Source organism: Zalophus californianus, chromosome 12 (genome assembly GCF_009762305.2).
Source record: "Zalophus californianus isolate mZalCal1 chromosome 12, mZalCal1.pri.v2, whole genome shotgun sequence".
In the NCBI taxonomy this organism is placed as follows: domain Eukaryota; kingdom Metazoa; phylum Chordata; class Mammalia; order Carnivora; family Otariidae; genus Zalophus; species Zalophus californianus.
The window spans coordinates 78,929,500-78,946,478 of NC_045606.1; the positions used below are offsets into that span (position 1 = coordinate 78,929,500).

Here is a 16,979-nt window from a genome sequence, read left to right on the forward strand (position 1 = left end):
TACCTCAACAATAAAATGATGCAATAAAAATAAATTCCTTATGTACACTTCACCCATTGCGAATAAAAACTGTAACTATAGGTATATTCAGGGACTTAGGATCCTATTTATGAGTCATATCCAAGGCTGCTTTCTTTGTCCACACTTGCATACCTGAAGGGATCCTGACCACTACTGTGACATTTTGGCTTCCATAGTAAGTTTTTCCCTAACGGTTATTTACAAGTGGTGTAAAAGGCAGATCGAGATGAGTTCAGTCGAATAATAATGTAATTTAAAAGCTGGAAAAAACAGCAGACATTAAATTCATCCTAAAGATAGTTAATAACTCTGGAATTTTCTCCAAAGAAAATAATCACAAAAATATATTGTTACTATAAAACAGCTGGGGTTTTTGTTTAGCAGATAAGAATTCTTTATTCTTTATTCAAAAGCAACTTAAATTTTTTTTTCAACTCTAGAGTCTTTTCTGGCTACTTGCTGTGCATAATACAAATTAAATAGTTTCTTACAATGCAAGACCAACTCCAGTTGGTTTTATTCATATCAACTTAAAAACAGGTAAGGGGGCGCCTGGGTGGCTCAGTCGTTAAGCGTCTGCCTTCAGCTCGAGTCCCAGGGTCCTGGGATCGAGCCCCGCATCAGGCTCCCTGCTCTGCAGGAAGCCTGCTTCTCCCTCTCCGGCTCCCCTTGCTTGTGTTCCCTCTCTCGCTGTGTCTCTCTCTGTCAAATAAATAAATAAAATCTTTAAAAAAAAAACAGGTAAGGAAAATAGAGGTATCACAACATGTAATATTTTTATTCTAATAACTGGTATTTTAAAAACTTTTACATTAAGAGGATATTTGTAAATTATAAAGGCTAAAAAGTTAAAGACCATATACAGTTTTTTGTTTCAAAGTCAAAGCAGTTTCCCAAAGTTTGAGAGAATTACTGGCTTTACAAATTAGAAAAGAGAGAATTAGTGAGTTGTTGTCTTCCTAAAATTGCCTAGCTGCTTCTAATTCGGGGAAGATAAATGCAGGTTAGGAAAACCATGGGAAGCTGCCAAACATAAGCATTAGTCAAGGAGCCAAGCTGAGTGGAGGAGAGAACCAAGCAATTTGCAGATAAAGCTGTTGTGAAGATGGGTTTTTCTGAGGAAGTGCCACAGAAGTTCATAACCTCTTGAACACCTGTAAAGCTCACAGCTGCAAAGTATCACAGTAGTTGTTCACTTTATACACCTGGGACATTCTCAGAGTTCTCTCTCTTTTGAATAAAAGGGAACAGTAAAGACAAGGGATGACTCATGGGTCAAATTAGCATCCACTGGCTGTTGGGCAAACTCCCGGAGAGCCATGTCACTATCTTAGAGTTAACAAGCATGTAGGCCACACACAAAAAATGACCGGTCATGAGAGAGTAGATCTAATTCTGAGTGTCCCCCCAACAACATATTGCATATAAAACCATAAAAGAAAAAAAATTATGCTGTCTTAAAAAACACTTAAAGGAAGCAAACTTTAATCCTTCCTTTAACAAACATTTAATATTTCCTTTCCCCCTATATTTTACATATACCGTCCATATTTTAACGATCCTGCAGCTGAAGTACTGCCAACTTTACTTAATAGATGAGCAAGCACAGAAAGATTGCAACTTTTGTCTATCTATTTACCTGGGTTCCTCTAGGGCATGGATAGTGTTTTACTTAACATTGTGGCCCCAAGGCATAATAACTAGTCCATAGTAAACCTGAGAAATATGTGCTGAATATATGAGTAAATGAGTGAATGAAGTACAATTGGGCTGGCCTTAAAAAATAAAATAAGATTAGAATTAAGTAGAGACATGGGAGAGAAGGTAGAAAAAAAAATAAAACAACCAAGGGTAATATATCCAGCATGTGAAAATGCATACTGTGTAGATAACAATTTGAAGAGCTATTAGGAAAAAATAATCCAGTCTCTTTCTTTCATTACTTGTTCTTGCACCTAATTCAATTCACAGATCCAACACTAGCATGAAATACTAAACTCCAGTATATTAACTTATTGGAGAGTCAGAAAAATATAGACTTCTGACTTGTGCAAAACTTTTATACTCTGTTCAGTATCAATTCACTTCTGCATCCCTTGTATTCATCTTCACGCTAGGTCACTTGCATCTGCAATGATTAAACATTGTTCAGTTCAGTTTTTGATAAGCTCTTAATTTCAGTTTTGACAAGATGCAAATATATCAGCTCTCTAGAATCTGAGATCACTTTTAACATGTATTTGTTGAGATTGTAATTTAATTCTACATTGTATATGGGAAAGAAGTTCAAATTCAGTTTAGATTTCACAAACATCTTGCAACAGCTGTACATAAAATGCTATGAAAAGTAGACACTGTCATTGTCACTAACCGTTCATAGTTGAGCAGTTCATTGTTTAGTATGTATTTTCCTTTCCTGATTACATAAATGCATAATATTTATAGGGACTGTAGTGGAACTATTTCTTCCTGAATCATTAAGACTGAAAACTGAGTATAGGTACATATTTTTTAAATTGACTTTATCTATTTTATGTGTATTATATGTGTAATGTAAGAAATGTTTTTAAAAATCTGCAGTGCATTAAATTTAAGTTTGTAAAAGGATTATTAGAATTCTTTTCAAGCCAAGAGCATCCAGGGGGCTTCTGGTACAGCATGTAAAAAGTTTAGAAGTCCCCACTCTGTCCTAACAAATAAAAAGCTGAGCTAACTGAAAAATCAACAACTCTTCTTAAATCCATAACAGAAGTAGGGTCACAGGACAAACCCCTGCCCCAATATTGAAGAGAATGACAGGGCAAATAAAGAATCACAACCTACTGGAACAGTATTCCTAATTGATCTAACAGATAATAGCAACAATGCATTCAATTGTGTGTGTTTGTATATATCCTCTATATGCTTATATATATGAGTGAAATGAATGACAGCAATGATACAAGGGATGGAAGGGAGGAATTAGGATTATTTTGCTATCGTTAGGGACTTCAACATCCTTCTGTCATAATGTACAGATCCAGCAGCCAGAAAATCAGTAAGGACATAGAACTCAACACTACCACCAATTAACTGCATATAATGGACATCTACAGACTACATCATCCAACAGAATATACATTCTTCTCAAGCAAAGAGCATCCAGCATATTGTTCTTTTGACTAAACTTTTTCAATTCTCCCTCTGAAAGTCTTACCTTTAAGTATATATATATATATATTACCGTTCTACAAAATTTTATGTGTGGTTGTTTTGAGTGCAAAATGATGTTTTATAATGCCCATATGGAATGATGCATTATTCCCATAAAGCAACATGGAGTACTGCCTCAAATAGGGCACAATAGCATACTATCTGGAATATCATTTGGAGTTGCCAGGGACTTTTGTGAGATCTGATGAGAATAAAATAATCTTAAAATGAAAAAAATTATGAAAATGTTCATTCTCAACCAGGTATCGGTAACTCTCAACTTGTAAAAGATAGAAATTATGGCCTGTTCACTTAGACACACTTATCTGACCATTTGTGCTCTCTAAAGAATAGTGTTGTGAGTCTCAAATTCCAGTTCAGTGGGATTATTATTGTGTTCCCTGGAGGAATTTCTTCTTTGTGCATTAAGTCCTACAAATCCATTGAGTCCAACATTGAAGGAATGGAAAGTAATAATTTTACATAAATTATGTGGCATAATAGTGAAAGGGGCCGCACTCAGCTTTTTCCTTTTGTTCCCAGGTCTGTGTACTTTTAGGACAGGGAGACAGCAACATCCACTAGTCAGCTCTGCCCATTTTTTCCCCAGCCTATGCATTCTGGCTGTGAAGGAGACAGCACATACTGACTAATGATTTAAGGCATATACTACATCCTGTAAGGCAGCACTCCAAAACCCCAGGGTACTGTCACTCAGATGATGCCATAACTGAGCCTTCAGTAGGCCATTCTAGAATTTTATCAAGCCAGATATTTCTAGGTAGTAAGGACATGGTAAGACCAGTGAACTCTGTGAGCATGAACCCATTGTCTCACTTCCTACTCTGTGAAATGAGTCCTTGGTTGAAGGTAATGTAATACATGACATCACAGTGATAAGTAATGCTTCCTGTAGGTCCATGACAGAAATACTAGAAGCAAGGAAGACAAATCCGTATGCATATTAAACATCCATATTCGCGAGAATGCCCTCTCCCTGATTAAAAAAAAAATCCAATATACTCAACTATCCATCAGATCGCCAGCTGCTTTCCCTGGGGAATATTATCAGCTTGTAGCTTATTATTGTCCTCTACTGTTGGTAAATTAGACACCCAGCTGTGAGGGTAGCTAAATGAGCCTTGGTGAAGCAAAATCCCTGTTGTTATACCCATAGATGAGTATCATCCATACTGTCAAGATTAGTTTGAACATGAACCCATTGAGCAAACACCAGAAATCTAGTAAAAGAAGCTGACTGAGATACACAGGAGGATAACCTCGAACGCTTGATTGACAGCGTCCTCTGTAGTGGGATGCCATTTGGAGTGCTCTTACATAGGACAGGCTTACCCACACACATCTCCCCCAAACTCCTTATCACCAATATTTAAATATTATTCTAAGTCTCTTTCCAGTTGATTAACCTTTTAGGCACTGTCCATGGATCTCTGTGGATCTATACCACCAGCTATGTCCCACTGCACAAAAAGTGGATAATGAGATGGCACCACTTGAAATTCTTCCCTCAGAGAGAATTCTTTATCTGTGTCTTCCATGGCCTTCCAGAGTGCAGCTGTAATACAGTGGAAGCATATGTGCAGACCTTTCCCTAAACCAGACCATCTATTGACACTATGGTGTGCAGATCCTCTGTTACACCAGTTTTCTTTTCTTCCATTTAAATGACCATAGGGAACTCTCCATGAGCCATAGTTGTTTGTTGAGGGGTAAGTGGGAAAGCATAAGGAGCATATACCATAGGAATCTGAAGTATCTATTTCATGTGATTTACCTGTAACTTCCAAACCTGCAAGGGCATTCTTGGATATACAATTTCCACTTTACATTGGAATGATGCTGTGTACATTTGACTTTATTAAAGGGTGAATCTGATAACACACAGTTTATTATGGGCATTTTTTAGTAATATAGTCACTTAGTGAATCATTCAGTGATAAGTATCCTCATAAGAGAAAAAAGAATAGAAGATAGATACATAAAAAGAAGAGGCCACACGTGACCGTAAGGGCAGAGATTGGAATAATACAGTCAAAGAAGCCAAGAAATTCCTGGAGCCACCAGAAGCTAGGAGAGGCAAGAAAAGATTCTCTCACATAGCATACAGAGTGTGGCACTGCCAACACTTTGATTTCAGACTTCTGGCCTCCAGAACTGTGAGAGAATAAATCCTTGTTGTTTTAAGCCACATAATTTGTTGTAATTTGTTATAGGAGCCCTAGGAAATGAATACAGCTGCCCATTTCATTCCCATGGATCTGATTATCATTTAATCGTTATAAATCCCCTCAGGGTCAAATCACTCAGCTCCTAGGGCTTTTTATTATCACTCTGCTCTCTTTTTCTCTGATGATTAAACTTCACCAGTTGGCTTTTAGCACTGGGGATCACATTGTTCCCATCAAATCGGTTATCAAATTCCAGTACAGCATGCCCACTGTCATCTCCAGCCTATAGGGAACAACTACCACAGAGGTTTTCAAGGATGCTAGTAATCCACTCATGACTGCATTTCTTAATGCCTTGGTGAAGATCCTCTTGTGGAGTACTAACACCTCTAAGAGGTATCTGAGAAAGTCACACATAATAGAGCCCACCCCTACAACCCATTTTCCTGAGTAATGTTTTCCAGAGAAGTTCTTACATTTTGAGCTCATCAATATATGCCATTTTTGAGTCCAGGCTTCAGTTAACACATCTAGCAATTCACAGAACCTCAAACCAACACATTAAATCCTGAATTCTAAGCAAGCACGTGAATTTGGCTTGATACAATCTTTTGTTTTATCCTTTTTGGTCTAATAGTCTTAGAATAAACTCTTATACATGCTCCCCTGACTCTTAATAAAAACTGACACAATCCTACAACTCTTTCAGTATATAGGCTAACTCATACCAGACCATACCTTATTTGTTCCTCCTCACCATTATCCTTACCTTAGCATGAGATCTAGCTGGGGTGCACACTTAATTGACAATACAACTCTATAAGCCTTACACTCGTCTCTAGACTTAATCCTTGGCCACCTCTGCCATGTAAACACATGAGATAAGTAATTTCTGTAGAGTTCTCATAAAGGCTTTCTAAATTTCTCTCTGGGCCTTGTGTTGGACCTTCAAGGCTTTCAGTTTATCCTTTTCCTTATGAACACTTAATGGTGTAAGAAATACCATCCTATGGTGCAATCTTTGTCATCAAAGTGACCAGTTGGCTCAGCCATTTGATCTTGCTGTGCTTATCCTCCACATGCACCCTGGCCTATGCCACCACTTGTGATATTTTGAGTAATCATGATGCTACCACATGCTGCATATCATCAGTGTCCTATTTCCCCCTGGCAAGGAGGTTATCCATATGTTCTTCAAATATGCAAGCAGCCAAAGCCTAGATTCCATTTTGAAGTCTGTTTGCTGGGATTGTTCCTGGTACCAATCACTGTTTTTGTCAGGGTCCAGCAGGTACACTCAAACTGGTTAATTTGAGAAGTATTTAGAAAAAGGTTTATTTTACAAAGGGAAGGGTACTGTTTAAGGAAATCAAAATGAAAACCTGAAACACCTTCAACCTAACTACAAAAGAAAGCAATTCACCCATAAGCTGACGGAGTAAAAAGAAGGAATGAATCTCAGAATTCAAAGAGAGTTACAGAGTAGAAGGACTGACCATGCAACCAGAGATATGGTCTTAGGCACATAAATCCAGTCACTGACAATAACAGATCGAAAAGACAGAAGAAGCCAGGGGAAAAACACCCTACCTCTGTCTGTCTTTCAGACCTCAAATGTCCTGCTGATGCTTCCCATTGACCAAAGACAACTGGAGGACATTACATAGTCATTGATGCAGTGCATAAAGAGCAGCCTCTCAGGGCACAAAGCAGAGAAGGGAAGGGTGGAAGGTAGATCTGAAGAAGCAAATGAAGAATACCCAGCAAGGGTGCCTGGGTGGCTCAGTTGGTTAAGCGACTGCCTTCGGCTCAGGTCATGATCCTGGAGTCCTGGGATCGAGTCCCGCATCGGGCTCCCTGCTCAGCAGGGAGTCTGCTTCTCCCTCTGACCCTTTTCCCTCTCGTGCTATCTCTCATTCTCTCTCTCTCAAATAAAAATAAATAAAATCTTAAAAAAAAAATATCCAGCAAAAGCCAGGTATTTTATCTTTTAATATTTTTAAATTTTATTTGCTAATATTTTGTTTAGGATTTTTGCATCTATATTCATTGTGAAGTTGGCCTATCATTTTCTTTCTGGTACTAGCCTTGCCAAATTTTGATATCAAGGATGTGTTGGCCTCATGAGTTTGGGAGTATTCATTCTTTTTCTATTCCTTAGAAGAAGAATATCTATAGAATTAGAATTCTTTGTTCTTTCAATGCTCAGTTGTGACACAAGACAATTTTACTCGCATTACACTTTGGGCAAAGCATGTTATAGAATCCTGCCTCATTTCGAGAGCATGGAGAATTGCAATCAGTCACCCAGCGCTCCTGGAAAGAGAAAAGAAACATTTTCTACCTCTTGACTTACTTCTCTTTTTTTCATTTTTAAGGTTATCTGGGTCAAGAACTGTGAAGGGTCTGAGACGCTACCCAATTACAAGCTAACAAATTTGCCTGCCAGAATTTCATAGATGACAGGGGAAGACATGAGACTCCTGGGTCAGAGATGAAGAACAATTTATTGTCCACAGAAATAGCAGCAGCCACCAGAATATCAGCATTTTGCCCTAATTCCCCCAGGGTGATACAAAGTCCAGATGACACAAGCACACACATTGCAGGGTAGAAATACTAGGCTTAGAAACTCTGAATCTTTTATAGTGAACAGTAAACACTATCCCTATCTTCCAAGACTGCTTGCTATACAAACATCCTGCAAAAGAAGCCTAAAGAAAAGGAAGACTACTATCTCTGCTCAAAAGACATGCAGAAGTGCAAGAGGCCTATGGAGAATGGTTTTTCAAGTGACTTCTTAAAAACTTACTTTTGTATCTAACAGAAATTAATTATTCATTTATATTGTGAATAATAATTTATCAATATAAAGTAACTCTCTTTGCTCTGCTATTTTGCTTCTCAGTTTCATCCTTGAAATTAGTATTACCAACATTTTTTGTTGTGTGCTTACATGTAACTATTACAATTTTACTAAATATCATTACTTTTAACCTTATATGTCATTTAATTCAGGATATATATCTGGTACAGAGCATTTAGTTTACTCTTTTGACACAATATAATAACTATCCTTTACTAGAGAACTTTAACCTATCTGAATTTATGCATGTGATATTTTTAACCTGTTTTTTCTCTAATATGTACTTCTTCCTGCTAACCTTAGAAAACAAAACCAAAACCTTTTATTTCACAATAGTTCTCAAGTTTATTGTTGCTCCCTTTTTCTTTCTAGAAATGTGTTTATAATTTCATCCTCATTCTGCTAGCAGTTGCCTTTAAATTTTTAAACTAAATATTCAAATATCTACTTTCCTACCTATCTGTTGACCCTTCTCCCACTAAAAAGACTTGGAAAACTTTCCATGAGAGACTATGGACTCTGAGAAACAAACTGAGGGTTCTAGAGGGGCGGGGGGTGGGGGGATGGGTTAGCCTGGTGATGGGTATTAAAGAGGGCATGTTCTGCGTGGAGCACTGGGTGTTATATGCAAACAATGAATCATGGAACACTACATCAAAAACTAATGATGTAATGTATGGTGACTAACATAACATAAAAAAAAAAAAACTTGGAACACTTTCATCCCTCTGGACCCAGATATTTTATTGGAATAATCAGGGTATTATTTTTGTAGATTTTTTTTGCAGTATAGATGTTCATTTGAGGAATTATTTTTGTTCATTACATTGTTTCATAGAAATGATCATTTAGAAAGGATCTTGAGGTTGTAGCACTCACTGCCATTTCTCATTTATGATATCATGCCCATACCTTACTTCTACAGTCTTAAGGTTGGCTGGAGTACAGAATGGGTATGCAGAGATTCATGATATGCTTTCCGCTTAACAATGTCTTTCTACTGTCTTCATAAATATTTGCCCCAAAGCAAAATTCTTAGGTCATTTTTTTTACCCTCAAAATTAAAAATCCTTCAATAGAAATGTTCCTCCCTTCTGGCATTTAGTGTTGGAGAAGAGAAATCTATGATGTTGCTATTGATTTTATTTTCTGTGGCTAACTTTTCCTAACTTGAATGCTTATAGAATTTGTCCAATATTCTTGAAATTCAGAAATACCATGAGATTGTGTCTATGTGTGTCTCTATATTAATTTTCCCAGTACTTGGTAGATTCTTTACACAACTAAAGTTATATGTCTTTTTAGCTTAGGAAAATTGGCTTTAAATCTCTTTGCTAATTGTTTCTCCTTTTTTATTACATTCTAGGCTCATGTTATCTTTCGTGTAATTAGAGCAAGATTATTAAACTTATTATTTTTGCTCATCTACTTCATTAATTTGTCCTTTTCCTCTAAATTCTAGGGAACTATCTTGAGCTAATCCATCAAATCTTTATTTTAGATTCATCTTTAAAGTACCAAATCCGCTGTTCATTGCCATCTATGTGTTGTTTTTGGTACTTTAGCAATTGTTTATCTTGCATAATAGCAATTTTCCCCAGTATCATTTTTTTGCCCAAAGGATGAAAAATGCTATCAAATATCCTTAACATGAATCAAGAAATTTGATAAATGAATATGTGTTCTCATTCCTCAGAAGGGTCCCTTTTTGATTTTTGAATCTCTATATCTATCTATCTAGTGACTATTCTTCATCAGCTTGTTTTTATAATTTGCAGATATAAAATTCTGTCCTATTATATTATTTAGGCATCTGTCTATATATTACAGTCCCCATTAAGGAGAAGGAAGGAAACACTTTCTTTAGTTTCATTTGTTAGTGGACCAAGGAAAGTATCATCATCAGGTCCTAAAATAGAGGAATGCAGATACTATGAAGGCAGGAGAACCAACTGCTAAACGAACTGTTGCTTCTGGTAAGCTAGAGTTACGTTTTTAGTGGGTAGCAACCTGACTTTTCCCCCACTGACGGCTCTCTAACCAGATACCTCTTCTAGCCCCTCCTGCTTTGGATTTTCAGATAGCTGTCTAAATTGAGAACTGTACTTCCAGAAGGATTAAAAAGTTTTTACCAGATTATTGGGGAAAGTCTGTCTGTTCTTGAGCTGTTTTCCCCCCTTAGTGGTTATTCTCCCAGCCCTATAGGTACTGCCCCTTTCCCTACATGAATTCAATTGCTCTAGCTGGTCCACCCCTCTCTGTTGTATTCCACTAATCTTCCATACCAAGAGCAAATGCTATCTAGTCAGTTGCTTCATCCCTAGGGTAAATAATGGAATTCCCAAAGACCCTTATTTGCCCCTATCTGAATATTTCTCCCTTGATGCTTGCCTCCCCAGCCCTTTCTTCTCTAAGATAGGATGTTCTTGTACACTGTCTTATGAAAATCTGGTCATTTACATTCCAGTGTAAACCCACTGTTGTCTGCTTTGAATTGTTACCTGTTTATTAGTGATCAGAACGGTCTCCAATCTAATCCCATCTGTAATTTGCCATTTAGAAAGTTCCCAGAATGTCTGAATTGTCCCTGGAAACCTAAAAATAACATCATTATAGCACTTCCCTCCTTGATGTTTATTTCCTTAAAAACAATCACCATGTGCCATGATTTTGCCAAACAAAAAAATAATTGTAGATGTCCTAGAAAATATGTTGCTGAAATATTGGCAAATATTTATGTAGAACAAATATTAATATTTAGATTGAATTCCTTGAGCGCTAAACTGAAGAGAACAGCTCATTAACTACTGATTGGAATGAGGAGAAAAATTCTCCCTTCACCCCTCTCTCTAATTATGGTGTGTGTGTGTGTGTGTGTGTGTGTGTGTGTGTGTGTGTGTGAAATACTGCTACTTGAGTTATAGAGCTTCACTTTAAATTCTTTCTCTCTAGCAAGATATCTTCTATTTAGCCATCCAGATCCTCTATCCCTATTATCTACTCCTCTCTTTGCCCTGAAACTGCATGGATTATGCCAACAGAATTCTATTTCTCCTGCTTTCCTTCTGAGTTCTACCGATGGGAAATGCAAGCAGGAGACTGGAGGAAGGGAGAAGCGTGAAATCAGAGTATTCATTTCTCCAGTTCATGAAACCACCTGGGTTGACTATCCCATGACAGTTGGTTTCTGATTCTCTCAGTGATCTTCTTTACACCAAGCATTCTCAGACATCTCCCTCCGCAGGTTCATTTAAGACTAGGGTTCAAGACAGTTTATCTCATATTGGCCCTGAGTTCCTGCACTCACTTTATAATAAGTCCTTTGTAAATATACCCTCCTTGAATTTTCCTATTTTGAATGTGCTACCAATTTCCTATTAAGACTGACACACATACCCTGTTCATCACTGTAGGTCTCTGAAATGCATGTAGTCAAGGTTATTCCTTTGGCTTATTGGGGATGGGGCTGTTACAGTTTACTGAACCAAGTTTGTCCTTCCTCCAGAACGTCATCATTGCCCCATTGGGAGTTTTCTTCCCATAGGATAAAATATAGTTCTACTGTTTACCCTGTTTTCCAGCATGGAATGCATTTGTTTGTTTGTTTAGAAATAATTCCAGTTGTTTTACTGGGATTTTAGGAAGGATGGAAGGTAAAAGTAGAAAATAAAAAGTGAAGATTCATTGGGGTGCCTGGGTGGCTCAGTCGTTAAGCGTCTGTCTTCCGCTCCAGTCATGATCCCGGGGTCCTGGGATCGAGCCCCACATTGGGCTCTCTGCTCAGCGGGGAGCCTGTTTCTCCCCCTCCCTCTGCCCCTGCTTGTGTTCCCTCTCTCGCTGTGTCTCTCTCTGTCAAATAAATAAATAAAATCTTTAAAAAAAAAAAAGTGAGGCTTTAAATCGCTGTATTAAAACATAGCATCTTTTATCCTACCTATAAAGATTTTTAAGAAAGAAAATTTTGTTTCCTCTCATCCATATACTGACTATTCTAAAACTACATTTAACCTAAAATAAATTATTTGAGTTGAAAGTTAAAGCTAGCTTTTGTTTGTGGTTTTATAGTGCACTTGAAATTTTTAAAAAATTTTAATGTGAAAATATGAAAAATAAAATGTTCTTTACCTTAAAATATTAATTTCAGGAACAAAACTGTATTACAATTTTCACTAAACGTCTAACAATAAAACATTTATATAGGGATGTTTTGTCTTCATACAACTTATGATACTATGAGAAACAAAAAACAATTAAAATCAATAAAAAGATAAAATTCTATTTCCATATTGTGTAGCCTCTGTATTCCTCTATTAGCAGTGGACAAAAATGCTGATCATCAAATACTCCTGGATCTTCTAGGGACTAGGCCTCTGGGACACTATAATCTTAGGAGTTGTTTCTGAGTGATATTTCTTTCTGATCTCATCTATTTCACCATCATCAAGTATAAATGAAGCCAGCACTGGAATTTGAGAAAAATAGTTCTTAGCCAGGATATGTTTGTGTTTGATCTTGTGAATAAACAAGGGTTCATATCCCTGAAAAGAAAAGAAAATCAGATTCTATTAAATGTCACAGATATATTTTGCCAAGCAAAAAAAATAAAAACACTTTCATATCTTGGTGCCTTTACTTATCTGTTCTCTCAGCCCAGAGAACACTGCTTCCTACTTTGTCTATCATCTTTCAGGGCTCGGCTCCTATGAGGCTCTAATCTTGAGGCCTTTCCTGACTCTCCCTCTGACCTCTGAGTCCAAACTAATCCCTCCTTCCTCTTACTTGCAAGTACTATTATGTATTTTAATTGTAATATTTAGTTCATTCTGCCCTCAATTTTACTATCTGCTTGAGAGTCTCTCCGTTATAAGAAATACTCCTTGAAGGTTCAAACTGGGTGTTTTTAATATGTGTCTCTCAACACCACCCAAATTCAATTATTTTTGAATGAATGATTTTGTCACCTTGGTTCACTCTTTAAATCTACTTCAACACTGATACAATTACCAACTTTTGACTGACTTATTTTTTCTAAAATTGGTACTTATCTCCCGATCTCCAGGGTCCAAAACAAAGATCACAATGGTATTCTGACAGTATAAACCTCTCTGCTCCCCTTTACCACCTTAGATTCCCACCGCATGAGTCCATTTTCTGTCTTCTAAATAGAAAATAACCTTTCTGTCTTTATCAAGCCTCTGTACCTTTCCACTTTAATTCTTAATTAATGTTTAGGCTTCTTGTCTCTCCACAGCTAGCATAGAACTTTGAACTTTTTCTGTTATGTAGCAATCCACCGTATAAGACCATCTGTCTTCTAATAAGAGTGGCAGACTACTTGCTGCCAACCCAATATCCACTCTCTATTCCACTGGTATTTAGAGGCCTGATTTTGTATTTTGTGATGTGCTCAGCTTTCCTAGCCTTTATTCTAGCGAGGGATGGGCATATGACAAGTTTCAGGCCATTATACATACATGTATATAGAGAACAGAAGCCATTGGACAAAGCTTACAAGAAAGCTTTTTAAGAGAATGCAGGAGATGATGTAGCTATTTTATCCCTAAGAGTCCACAAGCATGAGAATGAAAGTCAAATGTTAAATACAGCTGAAGAAAAAGTTAGAGGGCCTGGGTTTCTGAGAGCATTGTGGAGCCACCATCTGGACCCCAGACTGCCAACCTCTGGACTTCTTGCTTGATGGACACTAACTTCACATTTGATTAAGTCATTATCAATTGCTTAGTCTATTATTTGCAACCAAACTTGAATACAACTGAAACAATGAAGAATTGTGTTCATTACACGTCCTTGTTTTTCTCCAAGCACATAGCACAGTATGAAGAAAGCACATTCAAAAGAAAATTCTGGGTGAATTAATAAATACCATCTATTTCCTTTATTAATCTTATCGACCCTTCTCTTCAACCAAATCACAAATACAATTTGTACCTCCTCTTAAAATTTGTCTTCTAAAAGTAAGACATCCCTCACTAAAGATCCTTCCATTGTGTCAAAACAAAGGTAAAGAAAGCCTGGAGAAAAGGAGCCAAAGCACACAATATTCTGGCAGAGAGTATTGTGTAGGAGTATACTGGGCTTGTTTTTAAGTTTCCTCTCTACAGACACATATAACAGGGCAAAATACTCATCCTTTGCACTAATCTGTGTTCTACCACTTCTTAGTCCTTACTTCATTAAGAAAACTAACACATTTCTATTACACAACATTAAATTACATGTGTACAGAACTTTATAGGTTTTAAAGCACTTTTATAGAACAAAAATGTAATCATTAAAGGTAAGATAAGCATAGTATGGTACATACAAGCAAAGGAACAATAAGCGACTTTTAAAGAATAATATGGAAAGATATCCAATATATATTATCCCCTTTTCATATTATCTCCTTTTTACATATGAGAAAACTAGGGCACTGAGACATCAGCAAATTTGCTCAACTTCTCTCAGCTCCTGAGTGACAGAGCCAGAATTCAACTAGGGCTGCTCTGATCCTCTGTATTGATTGCATGTTTTTAGCTAAACTTTATAAAAATTTATGATGCAAAGAAGGCAGGTCTTAATGTCCTATAGATTGATTATTAGTGACAGAAATTGGGGAAATACTGGGTCAGTTCTCCTGGCTTTAAATCCACTGTTGTTCCTACTTTGACCAGTGTGCACACCACAAGAAACTGCTCTGCCTCATTTACGTTCAGAGAACAGAAGTCTTTTTCCAGGCTTTTCCTATAACTTGTGTTATGATTGCAGGGAGCCAAGATTATTTTAAATTTTGAGCATTTTTTTACTTACTGAGAAAGCAAATATCTCTGTGCATTAAGGAAATTCTAGAAATGCTTTAACTTGTGGCAAGATATAAACTATTCTTTAACGAGGCTGAATATTAATACTTAACAGATTAATCTAGGCCAAAACCATAAAAAGGCAATTGTTTTTTTTAGTTTGTCTGGTTGAGAACCTTAGCTCTATTTATAGAAATTCAGTAAGATCGGTATTCTGAAATTAGAAATGCAAGTGAATAGAACATTTAATTTGGTACTGCAGTAATTTGATTGAATACACAAAGGGAGTGTGTGGATTAATTGAAACAGTAGAATATCAGCTTTGGGAATGAACTTCAATCCCACTATGGGTCCTAGATGAAATAATATTGTAGTGTTGGCTATGCCTCCAGTGATTAAATATTTATGAAGCAGTTTAGTTTACTAAATATAATATTTAACACAGTTTCAGTTTCATGCTGCTCTTTCTTTCAATCCCTAGAGTGAAATTTTTCTTAGCCTCGCTTCTACTAGAAAATTATTCAAAAAAGCTAAAAATTTAACTAGTTTCTCCTCTTTATACCTTCTCCCTCCCCAATAAAAACACAAGCAGGGAATAGCACCATTCAAAATAACTAAATTTGAAGTCATTTCTTTATTTTCTCTTAACTGACATTTTGCACGAAATTAATAGTTTAGAAATTTAATCAACAGAAGGCAGAGAATCAGTATCAGCTGTTGGAATCCTAAGCTTGCTCAGTGTAAGTGAAGCTCTCTGATGAACTCAATTCTGCTCATCAAAATGTTTTACAGATTGCACCTTGTAAGTTACTAAAATTAAATGGTATTGAATTTTTACAGTGCTTTCCCCACTCCTAGTCACTTGGGAGAAAATGAAAAATGGAGCCTCAGAACCATATCCCATCTGTATGATTTCCATTTAGAGCACAAGATTATGAGAAAAATTTGAGAATTTAGTGTGCTTTTTAGGCAGACTCATTATGGTTAATCAAAGAAGGTCAGATTCTAGGTTATATAATATCTATCTGGTATTTCATTTATTCATTCAACAAATACTTACTAAACCCCTAGTCTGTGACAGGCACTGGTGTAGTTTATTAAGAGATATAGACATGAATAAGCTAAATAAAATCCCCGCCTTCATGGAATTTACCATGGAATGACATGCTCGAACTTGCTATTATTAGCAGAGAGGGGAATCAAGTTTAGATACTGGTAAGATGTTTAGATCTCCTATCTTGTCCTTTTCTGTGCCTTAGCTTTCTTTTAATTTTAATCTCAGCCATACGTACCATCCACACATTTTGTTACTGTTATTCATTCTCTGTTCCTTAATCCAATGGAAGTATGTAAATTATTCATGGAATGTAGTAAAAGGCAGTCAAGTTATCCTCTAATATTTTCAATGATTAAATTAATTCCTCAAATGAAGTTCTACTTTCTTACCTCTTCAATACTTGTTAGCTTGAGATGAGCAACACCTTCATCTTTGGTAAGAAGAATGCAGTTCCAGGGGGACCATTCCAAGGACTTATCCCACCTGACCATGACCAGATCATTGAGATCCTTCCAGGCACTGAGTACTGACTGTGAGGCCCAGATGTTCTCTACCAGGTACTGAATATCTTGTAGCTGCATGTTGAAACAAGTTTGAAAAATCATGTTTTCTTCTAAACATAACACTTCTTTAAGATTATTCTATTACTTGAGGAAATAATCATATTGAGTATATTTTTAAAAGAGAAACATGACTCATGAAGTTTTTAATGCTTCTTATAGCTTATTTTTTGCCAAATCTCTGCTCACTCGGCCCAAGCTACATTATCAGTTTCACAGTCATGACTGCATCTTTCACCCAGAGAAAGCTGCATGTATCCCTTCCAGTATGCTAATTTTACCTGACATGTAAAT

The 16,979-nt window shown here is 36.6% G+C and overlaps 1 protein-coding gene across 2 annotated transcripts in view; it reads right to left on the reverse strand.

Moving 5' to 3' along the window:
* Positions 1–431: 431 nt before the first annotated feature.
* IQUB (IQ motif and ubiquitin domain containing) overlaps positions 432–16,979 on the reverse strand; it is a 65,894-nt gene continuing 49,346 nt past the window's right edge. Inside the window, exons 12-13 of one of the 2 annotated variants that reach the window (XM_027574073.1) lie at positions 16,515–16,700; positions 432–723 (exon numbers count right to left, since the gene is read on the reverse strand). In XM_027574073.1, the coding sequence (XP_027429874.1) occupies positions 604–723; positions 16,515–16,700 (306 nt within the window). In that variant the 3' untranslated portion in view covers positions 432–603. Of the gene's footprint in view, positions 724–12,131; positions 12,807–16,514; positions 16,701–16,979 lie in introns of those variants that run through there. The other variant, XM_027574071.2, reaches the window with a different exon arrangement.